General features: G+C 50.5%; 1 protein-coding gene across 3 annotated transcripts in view; it reads left to right on the top strand.

The window, feature by feature from the left end:
* The first annotated feature begins 603 nt into the window (after nt 1–603).
* The window catches only part of pcdh10a (protocadherin 10a), a 19223-nt gene continuing 7814 nt past the window's right edge, over nt 604–12012 (top strand). For all 3 annotated transcript variants that reach the window (XM_030351892.1, XM_030351891.1, XM_030351890.1), the window contains exons 1-3: nt 604–3737; nt 5314–5372; nt 6577–6683. In XM_030351892.1, coding sequence (XP_030207752.1) covers nt 1179–3737; nt 5314–5372; nt 6577–6683 — 2725 coding nt within the window. In that variant the 5' untranslated portion in view covers nt 604–1178. The remainder of the gene's footprint in view (nt 3738–5313; nt 5373–6576; nt 6684–12012) is intronic.

Raw genomic sequence — 12012 nt, 5'->3', positions numbered from 1 at the left:
TGCAATTTCGTCATGAATTCAAATAAAGCTTTATCAAATGGTGTGTGTGGTACACTGGCACTAGCCTATTCAATATATCACAACAAAAATGTTCCATTCGGAGTTTGTCCAAATGTTTATTTCAATAATAGTGATTATAATAACAAGTATTATTATTATTGTTATTATGTAGCAGACCTCAACTCTGGTAGCCCGTCGCGCCATTTCTAACTCCGCTGCTGAGCTTTTTATCATGCGAGAGAGAGAGAGAGAGAGAGAGAGAGAGAGAGAGAGAGAGAGAGAGAGAGAGAGAGAGAGAGAGAGAGAGAGAGAGAGAGAGAGAGAGAGAGAGAGAGAGAGAGAGAGAGAGAGAGAGAGAGAGAGAGAGAGAGAGAGAGAGAGAGAGAGAGAGAGAGAGACTGAGAGAGAGAGAGAGAGAGAGAGAGAGAGAGGGAGACTCGGCCACACTTTACTGGTTGTTTAAAAAGGGCCAGGCTCGTGTCCAGGCTGGCGTTGCAGCAAACCAATCAGGTGCCATCACCGCCGCTTATCGAGCACGCCATTGGCTGGTTGGGAAATAAGTTGTGCGCAAAACCAACCCCTTTCCCACACTCGCTTCATAGATGCCGAGCTGAACACATCATCCACTCCGGGTGCGTAGGGAAGAGAGAGAGAGAGAGAGCTCAGTGCAGATCCTTAGTATGCCCTCATTTATTTAAAAAAGAAAGAAAAATAAGTTGTGCGTATTCAATTGGTTTTGGCGTCGTTTTATCCGGTTTTATTTAATTTCTCCTCGCGTGTGACACTGGTGTATGTGGTGACTTTAACCTCCTAGACATAGCCGCTAAAGAGGGTTAACTAAGAAGAGTTTGGCGTTGCGTCTTGGCTCGGTCTGATGATGGTTCCTCTGACGCCAGAACTCGTATTCCGGAGGAGAAGTGGTTAATGCATTGACGCTGGGATCAGATGGCTGCTCAGCTGCCCGGGACTGAAACACCACTCAGCTCTCACAGCGACTCCAGGACACCGACGAGAGGATTTTCCAAACTGTGTGGGCTTAAACACGTCTCGTACGCTGCGTTTACGCGCGGACACTGGATTCTGGAAATGCCCGTTTCTGCTCAGTATGAATAAGAATGAATAACTGTGGTATAGCCGAGCTTTCATCCTCTTAAGTGCACTTCAGAGCGACAGTGGAGATGATTTGTTTGCTGCTGCTCGTCCTGTCCTGCCTCCTGCACGGAGCCGTTTCCCAGCTCCACTACTCGGTTCCAGAGGAGCAGGACCCGGGTTCGGTCGTTGGGAATATCGCAGAGGATTTAGGACTGGACATTACGAAACTTTCCGCCCGGCGCTTCCAGACGGTGCCAAGTTCCCGGACGCCGTACCTGGAGGTAAACCTGGAGAACGGCGCGCTGCTGGTGAAGGAGAAGATCGACCGGGAGGAGATCTGCAAGCAGACCATTCCGTGCCTATTGCACCTGGAGGTGTTTTTGGAGAGCCCACTGGAGCTCTTTCGGGTGGAGATCGAGGTGATGGATATCAACGACAACCCTCCCAGTTTTCCTGAGACGGACATCAGTGTGGAGATATCGGAGAGCGCCATTCCCGGGACCCGTTTTCCGGTGGAGAACGCGTTTGACCCGGACGTAGGCACCAACGCGCTGAACACCTACGCGATCACGAACAATAACTACTTTTACCTGGACGTCCAGACGCAGAGCGACGGGAACAAGTTCGCGGAGCTGGTGCTGGAAAAGCCGCTCGACCGGGAGCAGCAGGCGGTGCACCGGTACGTGCTGACGGCGGTGGACGGCGGGGTGCCGCAGCGCACGGGCACCGCGCTGCTGGTGGTTAAAGTTTTGGATTCCAACGATAACGCGCCCACGTTTGACCAGTCTGTGTACACGGTGAGCTTGCGGGAGAACTCTCCTGTGGGCACCCTGGTCATCCAGCTCAACGCCACGGACGTCGACGAGGGACAGAACGGGGAGATCGTGTACTCTTTGAGCAGTCACAACGCCCCGCGGATAAAGGACTTGTTCAGCATTGACGCGAGAACCGGGAGGATCGAGGTGTCCGGGGAGGTGGACTACGAGGAGAGCAATACGCATCAGATATACGTCCAGGCGAAGGACCTGGGGGCCAACGCGGTGCCCGCGCACTGCAAAGTCCTGGTCAAGCTGGTTGACGTGAACGACAACACACCGGAGATCGGCTTCAGCACCGTGACAGAGTCGGTGAGCGAGCAGGACGCGCCGGGCACCGTGATCGCCCTCTTCAGCGTCTCCGACCGGGACTCGGCGGAGAACGGCCAGGTGAGCTGCGAGCTCCTGGGAGACGTGCCGTACAAGTTGAAGTCTTCGTTCAAGAACTACTACACCATCGTGACGGACGGCACGCTGGACCGGGAGAGCCTCGACGCGTACACCATCACCGTGGTGGCCAAGGACACGGGGCAACCCTCGTTGGCCACCAGCAAGTCCATCAAAGTGCACGTCTCGGACGAGAACGACAACGCGCCGCGCTTCACCCAGGTGGTGTACGACGTGTACGTGACGGAGAACAACGTGCCGGGCGCCTTCATCCACGCCGTGAGCGCCCTGGACCCGGACATAGGGCCCAACGCGCTCATCACCTACTCCATATTGGAGTGCGAAATCCAGGGCATGTCCGTGGAAACGTACGTGTCCATCAACCAGGACACGGGCTATCTTTACGCACTGCGCTCCTTCGACTACGAGCAGCTGAAGGAGTTCAGCTTCATGGTGCAGGCCAAGGACTCTGGCGTGGTCGAGCTACTGTCCAACGCCACGGTCAATGTGATAATCGTGGACCAGAACGACAACACGCCCACCGTGATCGCCCCCGTGGGGAAGAACGGCACTGCGCGGGAGCACCTGCCGCGCTCGGCGGAGCCCGGGTACCTGGTGACGCGCGTTGTGGCCATGGACTCGGACGACGGCGAGAACGCGCGGCTCTCGTACAGCATCCAGCGGGGCAATGAGATGGGGATGTTCCGCATGGACTGGAGGACCGGGGAGCTGAGGACTGCCCGGCGGGTGTCCCCAAAACGGGACCCGCAGGGCTACTACAATCTGCTGATCGAGGTGAGGGACCACGGCCAGCCCCCGCTGTCCTCCTCAGCCAGCGTGAGCGTCGTCTTGGTGGACAGCGTGGTGGAAGGCCGCGGCGGGGCAGACCGGGGCTCGGCCTCCAAGTCCAAGGAGACCACGCTGGACCTCACCCTGATCCTCATCATCGCGCTTGGCTCCGTGTCTTTCGTGTTCCTCCTGGCCATGATCGTTTTGGCGGTGCGCTGCCAGAAAGACAAGAAGCTCAACATCTACACGTGCCTGATGTCGAGTGGAGAGTGCTGCCTGTGCTGCAGCGCCTGCTGTAGTCGCTCCGCGAGAGGACGCAAGCAGAAGAAGTTGAGCAAGTCGGACATCATGCTGGTGCAGAGCACCAACGTGACCACGGGCGTGGGGCCCGTGGGCCAGGTGCCCGTGGAGGAGTCTGGGGTGGGAGGGGTGGGCGGGGGCTTCGGGTCCCACCACCACCAGAACCAGAACTCGTACTGCTACCAGGTCTGCCTGACGCCCGAGTCGGCCAAGACGGACCTGATGTTCCTGAAGCCGTGCAGCCCGTCGCGCAGCACCGACACGGACCACACCAACCCCTGCGGTGCCTTGGTACCGAGTTACGGTGACCAGCAGCCGGACATCATCTCTAACGGCAGCATACTCTCTAGCGAGGTAGGGCAACGCTAGTGTGTTTGATTTATAGAAAGCCCCCCCGCCACACACGCGCGCGCGCACACACACACACACACACACACACACACACACACACACACACACACACACACACACACACACACACACACACACACACACACACACACACACACACACACACACACACACACCTTCTCTCGACATCAACTCCTTCAACAAACAATCAAGAACGATAATGATGATAGAAATGTCAATAATATTATATATTGCATCGTTTTTCGATTGTAGGCCTCCATTCAATTGTGTGGATGTGTGTGTGTGCATGTGCGTGATCGCGCGCGATAATGAGCGTGTGGGCGCGCGAGCATGTGTGTGGGGCGTGTGCATGTGTGCATGTGTGATGCGCATGTGCATGCATTTAGGGAAACGCTGATTTCGGTTAATTAATTCTGGTAACATTAATTATATATTTATTAAGCTACGCCTGTTATTATGTTTCCAGTTAGTTGGAACAACAAAAAAAAGAAAAAAAACACACTTCGTGCTTATGGAGAAAGCCGAAGCAGCAGCACAGGGCTATGCAAATAAAGGTTGTTCCGTTTCAGAGTCTACTGGCGGCTCAATCATTTACACATTCAATTGCTTCCCTAACCCACTCCACCGCTCACTCACTTAGCGGTCCCACGCACCGTCGATACCTCCCCCCCCCCCCCCCCCCTCACTCCCCCATGCCACTCTTTACAAGGCCATGCCAGGCTGCCCTCGCCACATTAACAGATGGGGCCAAGCTCGCCTCGTCATGGAAACACAAACAAAATAAAACGACTTAGTTGTGTAGGATCTTATCCTAGCTATCTTTGTTGTACACAGGGAATGAGATAACCTAGCGATTGTTAATGCTTGGCACTTGGTTTTATAATCATCCCCACCGTACCGACTGTAGCGATATGTTGTTGTTTCTCCTTCTTCTGAGTGATTTGCTTGTTGTAAGTTGCTTTGGATAAAGGAGTCTTCTAATTGCCATAAATGTAAACGTAATGCAGGTTTCAGTGTCACAGGGATGTGTAGATGACCTCCAACAGAAATGTGTTGATTTGCTTTCTGTTCCACGGTTCGACGTGGTGGAGTTGCTGGTGTTCAATAATTTGATGTACACTACCATTCAAAGGTTGGGGGTCACTTAGAAACGTCCTAATTTTATAAAGAAAAGTACCGTTTTTTTCAATGAAAATAACATTTAATTAATCAGAAATACAGTGTAGACATTGTTAATGTGGTAAATGACAAGTGGTATTCTAGCTGGTAACAGCAGATTTTTTATTGGAATATCTACATAGGTGTACAGAGGCCCATTCCGGCCACCACTCCTGTGTTCTAATGGTACATTGTTTGGCTAATCGTGTTAAAAGGCTTATAAATGATTAGAAAACATTTGTGCCATTATGTTAGCACAGCGGAAAAACTGTTGAATAAAAGCGTTTTCATGGAAAACATGAAAATATCTGGGTGACCCCGAACTCTGGAACGGTGGTGTACGTTTTAGGCGACACACAACATAGTGACAAGGGGAAAATACGTCTCTTCTGTTTTCTAGACTAAACACCAACGAGCAGAGCTCAGTTACCTGGTGGACCGGCCCAGGCGCGTGACCAGGTAAGGACACACCACTGTACCATGTGATCGACTCCATTGACCCCATCATACCGTATAATTTACTCCATTTACACCATCATACTGTGTGATATACACTCCATATTTAAGATCATTAAGCCATCAGGACCATAACACCCGGATCCTCTAGACACACAAACACACCGACACAGACACGACACACACCGACACACACCGACACACACCGACACACACCGACACACACCGACGCACACACACACACACACCGACACACACCGACACACACACCGACACACACCGACACACACACACACACACAGACAATTACAATCCATATTTAAGATAATTTCTCCATCAGGAACACTGACATCAACACCGACACACACACACTGGTGCACACAAACACACACACACTCACTCACAGATACAGCCCTAAACTGGAATCCATAGATTCAATATACAGGCTTGGCCATCATAATCCCAAGCGTTTTGCATCGGTCGTGGTGAGGGGTATGAGCAGCTCTATTATTCCTTCTATATCCGTAACGGCCGTGTCGTAGCCCGGCACTCCTCCCCTTAACGGACAAGGCAAGGCCTATTACGTCTCCGATGCTGGATTTCATTACATGTCATGTGTAACATCCAATTTGGGCCCTGATGGCCACCATAGCTATTATAATGTAGTGTCGGCTCTCAGCCATCCCCCGATCACACCCTCTTCAACCGTGCTCCCCCATTGTCCAAGCCTCCCTCCCCCCTTCTGTCCTCCCTCTTACCCCCCCCCTGTCATTATGTGCACCCATCTATTCCCCCTCTTCCTCCGTATTTATTCACCTTCCTCTCCCTCCATTTTCTATTCATACAAGCACACCAACTCAAACGCTAACAACCCATCCCTCGCACTCTCTCTCTCTCTCTCTCTCTCTCTCTCTCTCTCTCTCTCTCTCACACTCTCATCTCTCTCCACCTCTACCTCGCTCTCTCCCTTTCTCTCTCTCTCTCACGCTCTCATCTCTCTCTCCCTCGCCCCTTTTTATATGCATACCTTATCACCCGATTTGATTTGAACATGTCATTTTTTGTCATGCCTATTGTCTCGTTCGGTTTTGCTTTTCCAACCGTTTTTTAAACTCTTGTTTCCTCTCTTCCTCTCTCCTCCTCTCTCCTCTTCCTCTCCCTCCTCTTCCTCTCCCTTCCCCTCGCTCCTCCTCTTCCTCCACTCCAGCTCGGCCTTCCAGGAGGCCGACATCGTCAGTTCCAAAGACAGCGGGCACGGCGACAGCGAGCAGGGCGACAGCGACCACGACGCCACCAACCGGGGTCACCCAGCCGGTAAGGTTCCCCTCCTCTGCCTCCCCGCACCTCATCGTCATCATCATCATCATCATCATCATCATCATCATCATCATCATCATCATCATCATCATCATCTTCGTCGTCCTCTTCATGGCGGCCAACCTTCTCGCTCGGTTGCGGCCGCGTTGCCGTGTGAATGGGATCGCATGCGAAGGCTGGTGCGGGCCGTTGCCTTTTAATTTACCTAATTTGAGAAGACAAAGTGGTGTGTGTGTGGGGAGAGTGTGTCTGGCTCGGGGTTCGGCTGAGCGGCCGCCGTGTATATATACCGCACAGGCCCTGAGGTGTTGATTGCGTTTCACACCAGGGTGGAGGGAAGAACTGGAAATAGTAAAAGGAAAATTATTTTCTTTCCCCTGTCTCTGGCATTTTTTCCCGCTTTCTCTCTCTGCTGCTCTCCTCTCTCACCCCCCCTTGCTCTAACCTCATTCGGCCACGGCCAGGACACCCTGGTGTCTCTCTCTCTCTCTCTCTCTCTGTCTCTACTCCCTCTCTCTAATTATATCTGTCTCCCTCTCTATTTTCCCTCTCTATCGCTCTGTCTCTCTCTCTCTCTCTCTCGCGCTCTCTCTCTCCCTCTATCTCTCTTTCTCTCCCTCTCTCTCTCTCTCTCTCTTTCCTTCTCTCGCTCGCTCTCTCTACCTCTCTATCTCTCTCTATCTCCCTCTCTCTCTCTCTTTCTCTCTCTCCCTCTCTCTCTATATCTCTCGCTCTCCATATCTCTCTGTCCGTCTCTTGTCCACCATGTCTCTCGCCCTCTCACCTACTGCTCAAGGATGGGAGTCTTTCATGCGCGCAGTGCGAGGGAAGGACGAGTCCTGGAGGCTTGCTGTAGTTGCACAGATCAATAGGCTCCCTTTAGCTAAAAGGGAAAGAACAGTGAGAGAGAGAGAGAGAGAGAGAGAGAGAGAGAGAGAGAGAGAGAGAGAGAGAGAGAGAGAGAGAGAGAGAGAGAGAGAGAGAGAGAGAGAGAGAGAGAGAGAGAGAGAGAGAGAGAGAGAGAGAGAGGACCAGAAAGAGAGAGAGGACCAGAAAGAGAGAGATATAGATAAAAGAGGACCAGGGACACAGAGAGAGAGAGGGAGGGAGAGAGAACCGGCGAGAAAGAGAGAGAGTGTGCCGAGGCACCAATAGACAATATAATGAGATGCATTTAGACAACCTTTACGGTTGGCTGGTGGGTGGTAGCAGCTGTGTGGTGAAGATACAAATGATCCAGCGCAGAGCCGGTCCACGAGACGTTTGATCTTCTGCTGGGATCGAGGTATCCCCTGCCACCGCACCCGCCACTTATCCCGTTTTGAAAGGCGTCCGTGGTGCCTCGCGCGACGCCTCGACCAGCCAGGGACGCAACGCGACACGCGCACACACTCTGCTGCGGTAACGCACTCGCTAGTGTTCTGACTCTAGTTTAGCGTCTTCAAAGATGTCGGGAATGCGATGTCATCCCAGACTCTGGCTTTAATCCTCAGCCCTCCGATTGCTCCTTTTGAAAGTTTGATCGGAGCCGGCTCCCTGTTTATTGATCAAAATAGTGCGGGGCCCGAAAGGGGGTCCAATATAAAATCTCATTACATATTGAATTGCCCTTTTACTTCCACAGGCATTGGGACCTCACGGCCTATGGATGGCCCGAGTCTAGACAGACCGCCTGGCAAATATCATTGAGGAGTCGGGCATAGGTCACTTTAGGTTATCATGGTGGAGCATCACGGAGATCTAATTAAAATGCAGGGGTTTTTGACCGTGTTATTTTTCATCCAAAGTGAAATGTTTACCCCGCGCTCGTCGTGGCACTTCTGCTTACGATTGATTAATATTTGGTAGAGAGGCTCTAATTGCAATAGCAGTTAAAGGCACCGTTGGAGGAGGTCCAGGAGAGTGTTGCTCTATCAGGGCCTCAGATCGATATCGATTTATCAAAGTGGGATCTTGGATATCAGGCGCCGGGAGGGATTTAAAGACGCAGGAGTAGGGCGGCACAACATGTTCCGGAGCCAGAGAAACATATCGGACGCTGTGGATGCTGTGGAAAGATAGTATAAATGTTAGCCCAGCAGGCTTTAATGGCAGACTGTAGGATCCAGCAACTGACCAAGAATGGTTAACAAAATGGTGTTGTTCATTTATTTTGCTTGCTTGATCCTTTAGGGTTGAAGTATCAGTGTCCCCTTTGCAGATTTCCATCACAGTGTGTATCCGAAGAAGGAGAAGGTCAGGATTCAGAATAAACCAAACAACAGTTCTATTTATGAGCTTTTTGGCCGGGAGAATATGACAATACATGAGAGGCTTGCTTCATTGGTCTTGCAGTGTATTTTACATGGCTTGGTGCACATTTGTTCCCTGTGTCTGATTTAGTAGAGAACAGCTTACTGCTCTGTAGGAGGTAATATCACATGCTCGGTAGTTTGGAAAGAGAGTAAATTGGGTTTTAAATACAACCAGATGGCATGTGAGTCTAAATGTGCATGCATAAAAGGTATACAAAAAATGTGACCCAATGTTATTCTTGCATTATGTAAGCCTGTATGTCATTACTGTTTGAGGCCCGTGTTTATATTCTGCATGTCTATGTGTACATGTTTATGTCTTGGAGGGAACCCAGCTCAATAATTATGTTTGCACCTGAGACAGGCTTCAGGATGCTGGAACATGATCCTGTTAAGGCAAGAGGGGGAGAGGGAGAGAGAGGGAGGGAGAGAGGGAGAGGAAGAGAGGGAGAGAAGGAGAGGTAGTGTTTGGAAGCTTTCCAGGTTCATGCTCCCCTTAAAGCCAACTAATGCCTAATGCTTGGGGAGGCTCTTGTGTGTCACTGTGTGTGTGTGTGTGTGTGTGTGTGTGTGTGTGTGTGCGTGTGCGTGTGTGTGTGTGTGTGCATGTAGGTGTGTGTGTGTGGATGCGTGTTTGTGTGCGTTTGTGTTTGGCAAAGCTGCCAAGCTTCATGTTTTAAGGTGGGTGTTACAGACATTTTCTGTGAGTAGGTACCATAAGATCTGTACATGGGTGCGTATCGCTGTGTACCTGTGTGTGTGTGTAGGTATCAATACATGCCAGGATGATACATATGTACGTTTGTAAATACAAATCTACGTATCTATTAATGTATGTACTCACGGATGTATTTTTCCACGTATGTATGTTTGAATGTACGTATGATTGTACGTACACACCTACAAATATACGTATCGATTGTATGTACTTATGTTCATGTGTATGTTTCGATGTATGTGTTTCCGCAGGTATGTATGCATGTATGGATGCATGTTTGTAAGTCTGTATGTATTTATGTTTGTACTTATGCATGCATGTATTATGTATGTACGTAGGCATGCATGTATGTTTGTATGCATGCATGAATGTACGTTTGCATGCATGTATATATATTTGATGTATGCATGAATGTATTTTTGCATGTATGTATGTATGTATATTTCATGCATGCATGAATGTATGTTTGCATGTATGTACGTATGCACGTATGAGAGCAAGGATGCCTGCGTGTGTGTATGATGCACTCCAACCAGGGGGATACGTGTGCGTTTTGCGTGCATCGCCCAAAAGGCCCCCGGCTCCTCGGGCAGGGCCGTTGGCAGGATCTCATCCCTCATTCTGTCTCCCCCCCCCCCCAAAGTTAGCGGCCGCAACACTTGGCTGCACGGTAATTCATTCCCAGAGCCGTTGCATAGCAATTATCAAAGGAGGGTTCGGGGCAAGCATCCATCCCGGAACGCACTGCACACATCTCCTTCTCCCTTCTTCAGTGCACCCTCAAATTTTTCAACTCGGCGGCGGTGGTGGTGGTGGAGTGTGTGTCAGTGTGTGTGAGATGTGGGGAGATGGGGAGGGGGGGGGGGGGGGGTCCATTTCCAGTTGGCACATCATCAGCCTCACCTGCTGTTGCTTCCCGGTCGACCACGCCGTTGACATTTTAGGAAATAAGTCCCCTCGTGTGCCTCTAAATCAAGGAGACAGAGTCGCCGTCGGTGCCGCCGGCAGTATCTCGGCTCGCTCCCGTCGCAGAATAAAACTCGGCTGAACTTCCTTCTTTTAAATTGACTGCATTTACATTGAAGGGCTTCTGAGGGGCGGAGCCGGGGGGGGGGGGGGGGGGGGGGCATAGGCTGGCTGGTCCACCCTGAATTCCCCAGACTCCAAATGTAGTTAAATTGGAATTGGATCTCCCCCTCTATACATCCTCCTGCTCGAGAAAGCAGCTGGAGACGCAGAGCCAAACAAAGGGCGACAGATTAGGGGGATAAGTCGGGGGAAATATAGCATATTGGTGCGGGTAAAGACTGTATGTTGTGTGGGGTTTTCAAGGCCCCGAGTCCCGCGGTAAGAGCTGTAAGAGTGTTTTTCTTCCTTTCGGAAAGAGAAGACGATCGCTATCTTGACGTTTGCTTTGGCGGGTACAACAGCTGTGACAAATGGGACAATTAAATCACCGTGGCAACGGTGTATTAGATGGCTGATTATGAATTAGTGGCAAGTTTGCATATTGCTGTTTTTTCACCCCCTCCCCTTCAGGGAGCTGTCAGAGGGATTTAGCACGGAAGTGTTACGTTGTCGAGGCCAGACTCAGAAGTCCCTGATCGAGCGCAGGTGTCTACTGCACAGCAGAGTAACCTGTCGGTAGAAACACTCATACATTAACACTTAAATATAAGCTCCGGTGGTGTGAGAATCAATATAAACCCGGTGGAAATAGATGAAAAGCAGTCCACTTGAATGGATGAATCACTTATTCATAACTTAATTTCCGGGCGTTGATCTTTCCATCATTGTCCTCGATGTATTTTAATTCCCAGGTTAAATGATTATTCCCTGTGGCATTTTGCCAATGAGATTCAAGAGCACATGGAGTAGTTTACTCAGAAAGGAAACCTGAGGGAGTGAAAAGGTTGAGCGCCTGAAAGAAACCCAGCGTCCCTGAACATTCAGCGATACTCGGTATGTCTTACAAGCAAAGTGTTTGTGTTATATATTTATCTAAGCACAATGCGATTCCTCAATGAACTGAATAATGGTGCTGCCGCGATCCCCCGCAATGAAACAGATCGCAGCCCAAACAAGCTCTAATGTCCTGCATTAACATGGGTGAAGATAAGAGCACAAATTAGCAAATTAGCATTTAAGTAAGTAAATTGGAATTGGTGTATTATTATTCACACTCACAAGCGGTTTGGAATTCGTTTGTTGGATGAGGCTGGGGCCCCAAGGACCGGGACCGATGTTTCTGAAAAGAGTTAGAGGCAGAAAGAGTTTTCACTCGGTGGTAATGTAAAGGAGAGATCACAACGCT

This window comes from Gadus morhua, chromosome 3 (assembly GCF_902167405.1).
Source record: "Gadus morhua chromosome 3, gadMor3.0, whole genome shotgun sequence".
NCBI classification, from domain to species: Eukaryota; Metazoa; Chordata; class Actinopteri; order Gadiformes; family Gadidae; genus Gadus; species Gadus morhua.
This window is presented reverse-complemented; position numbering and strand designations above follow the sequence as displayed.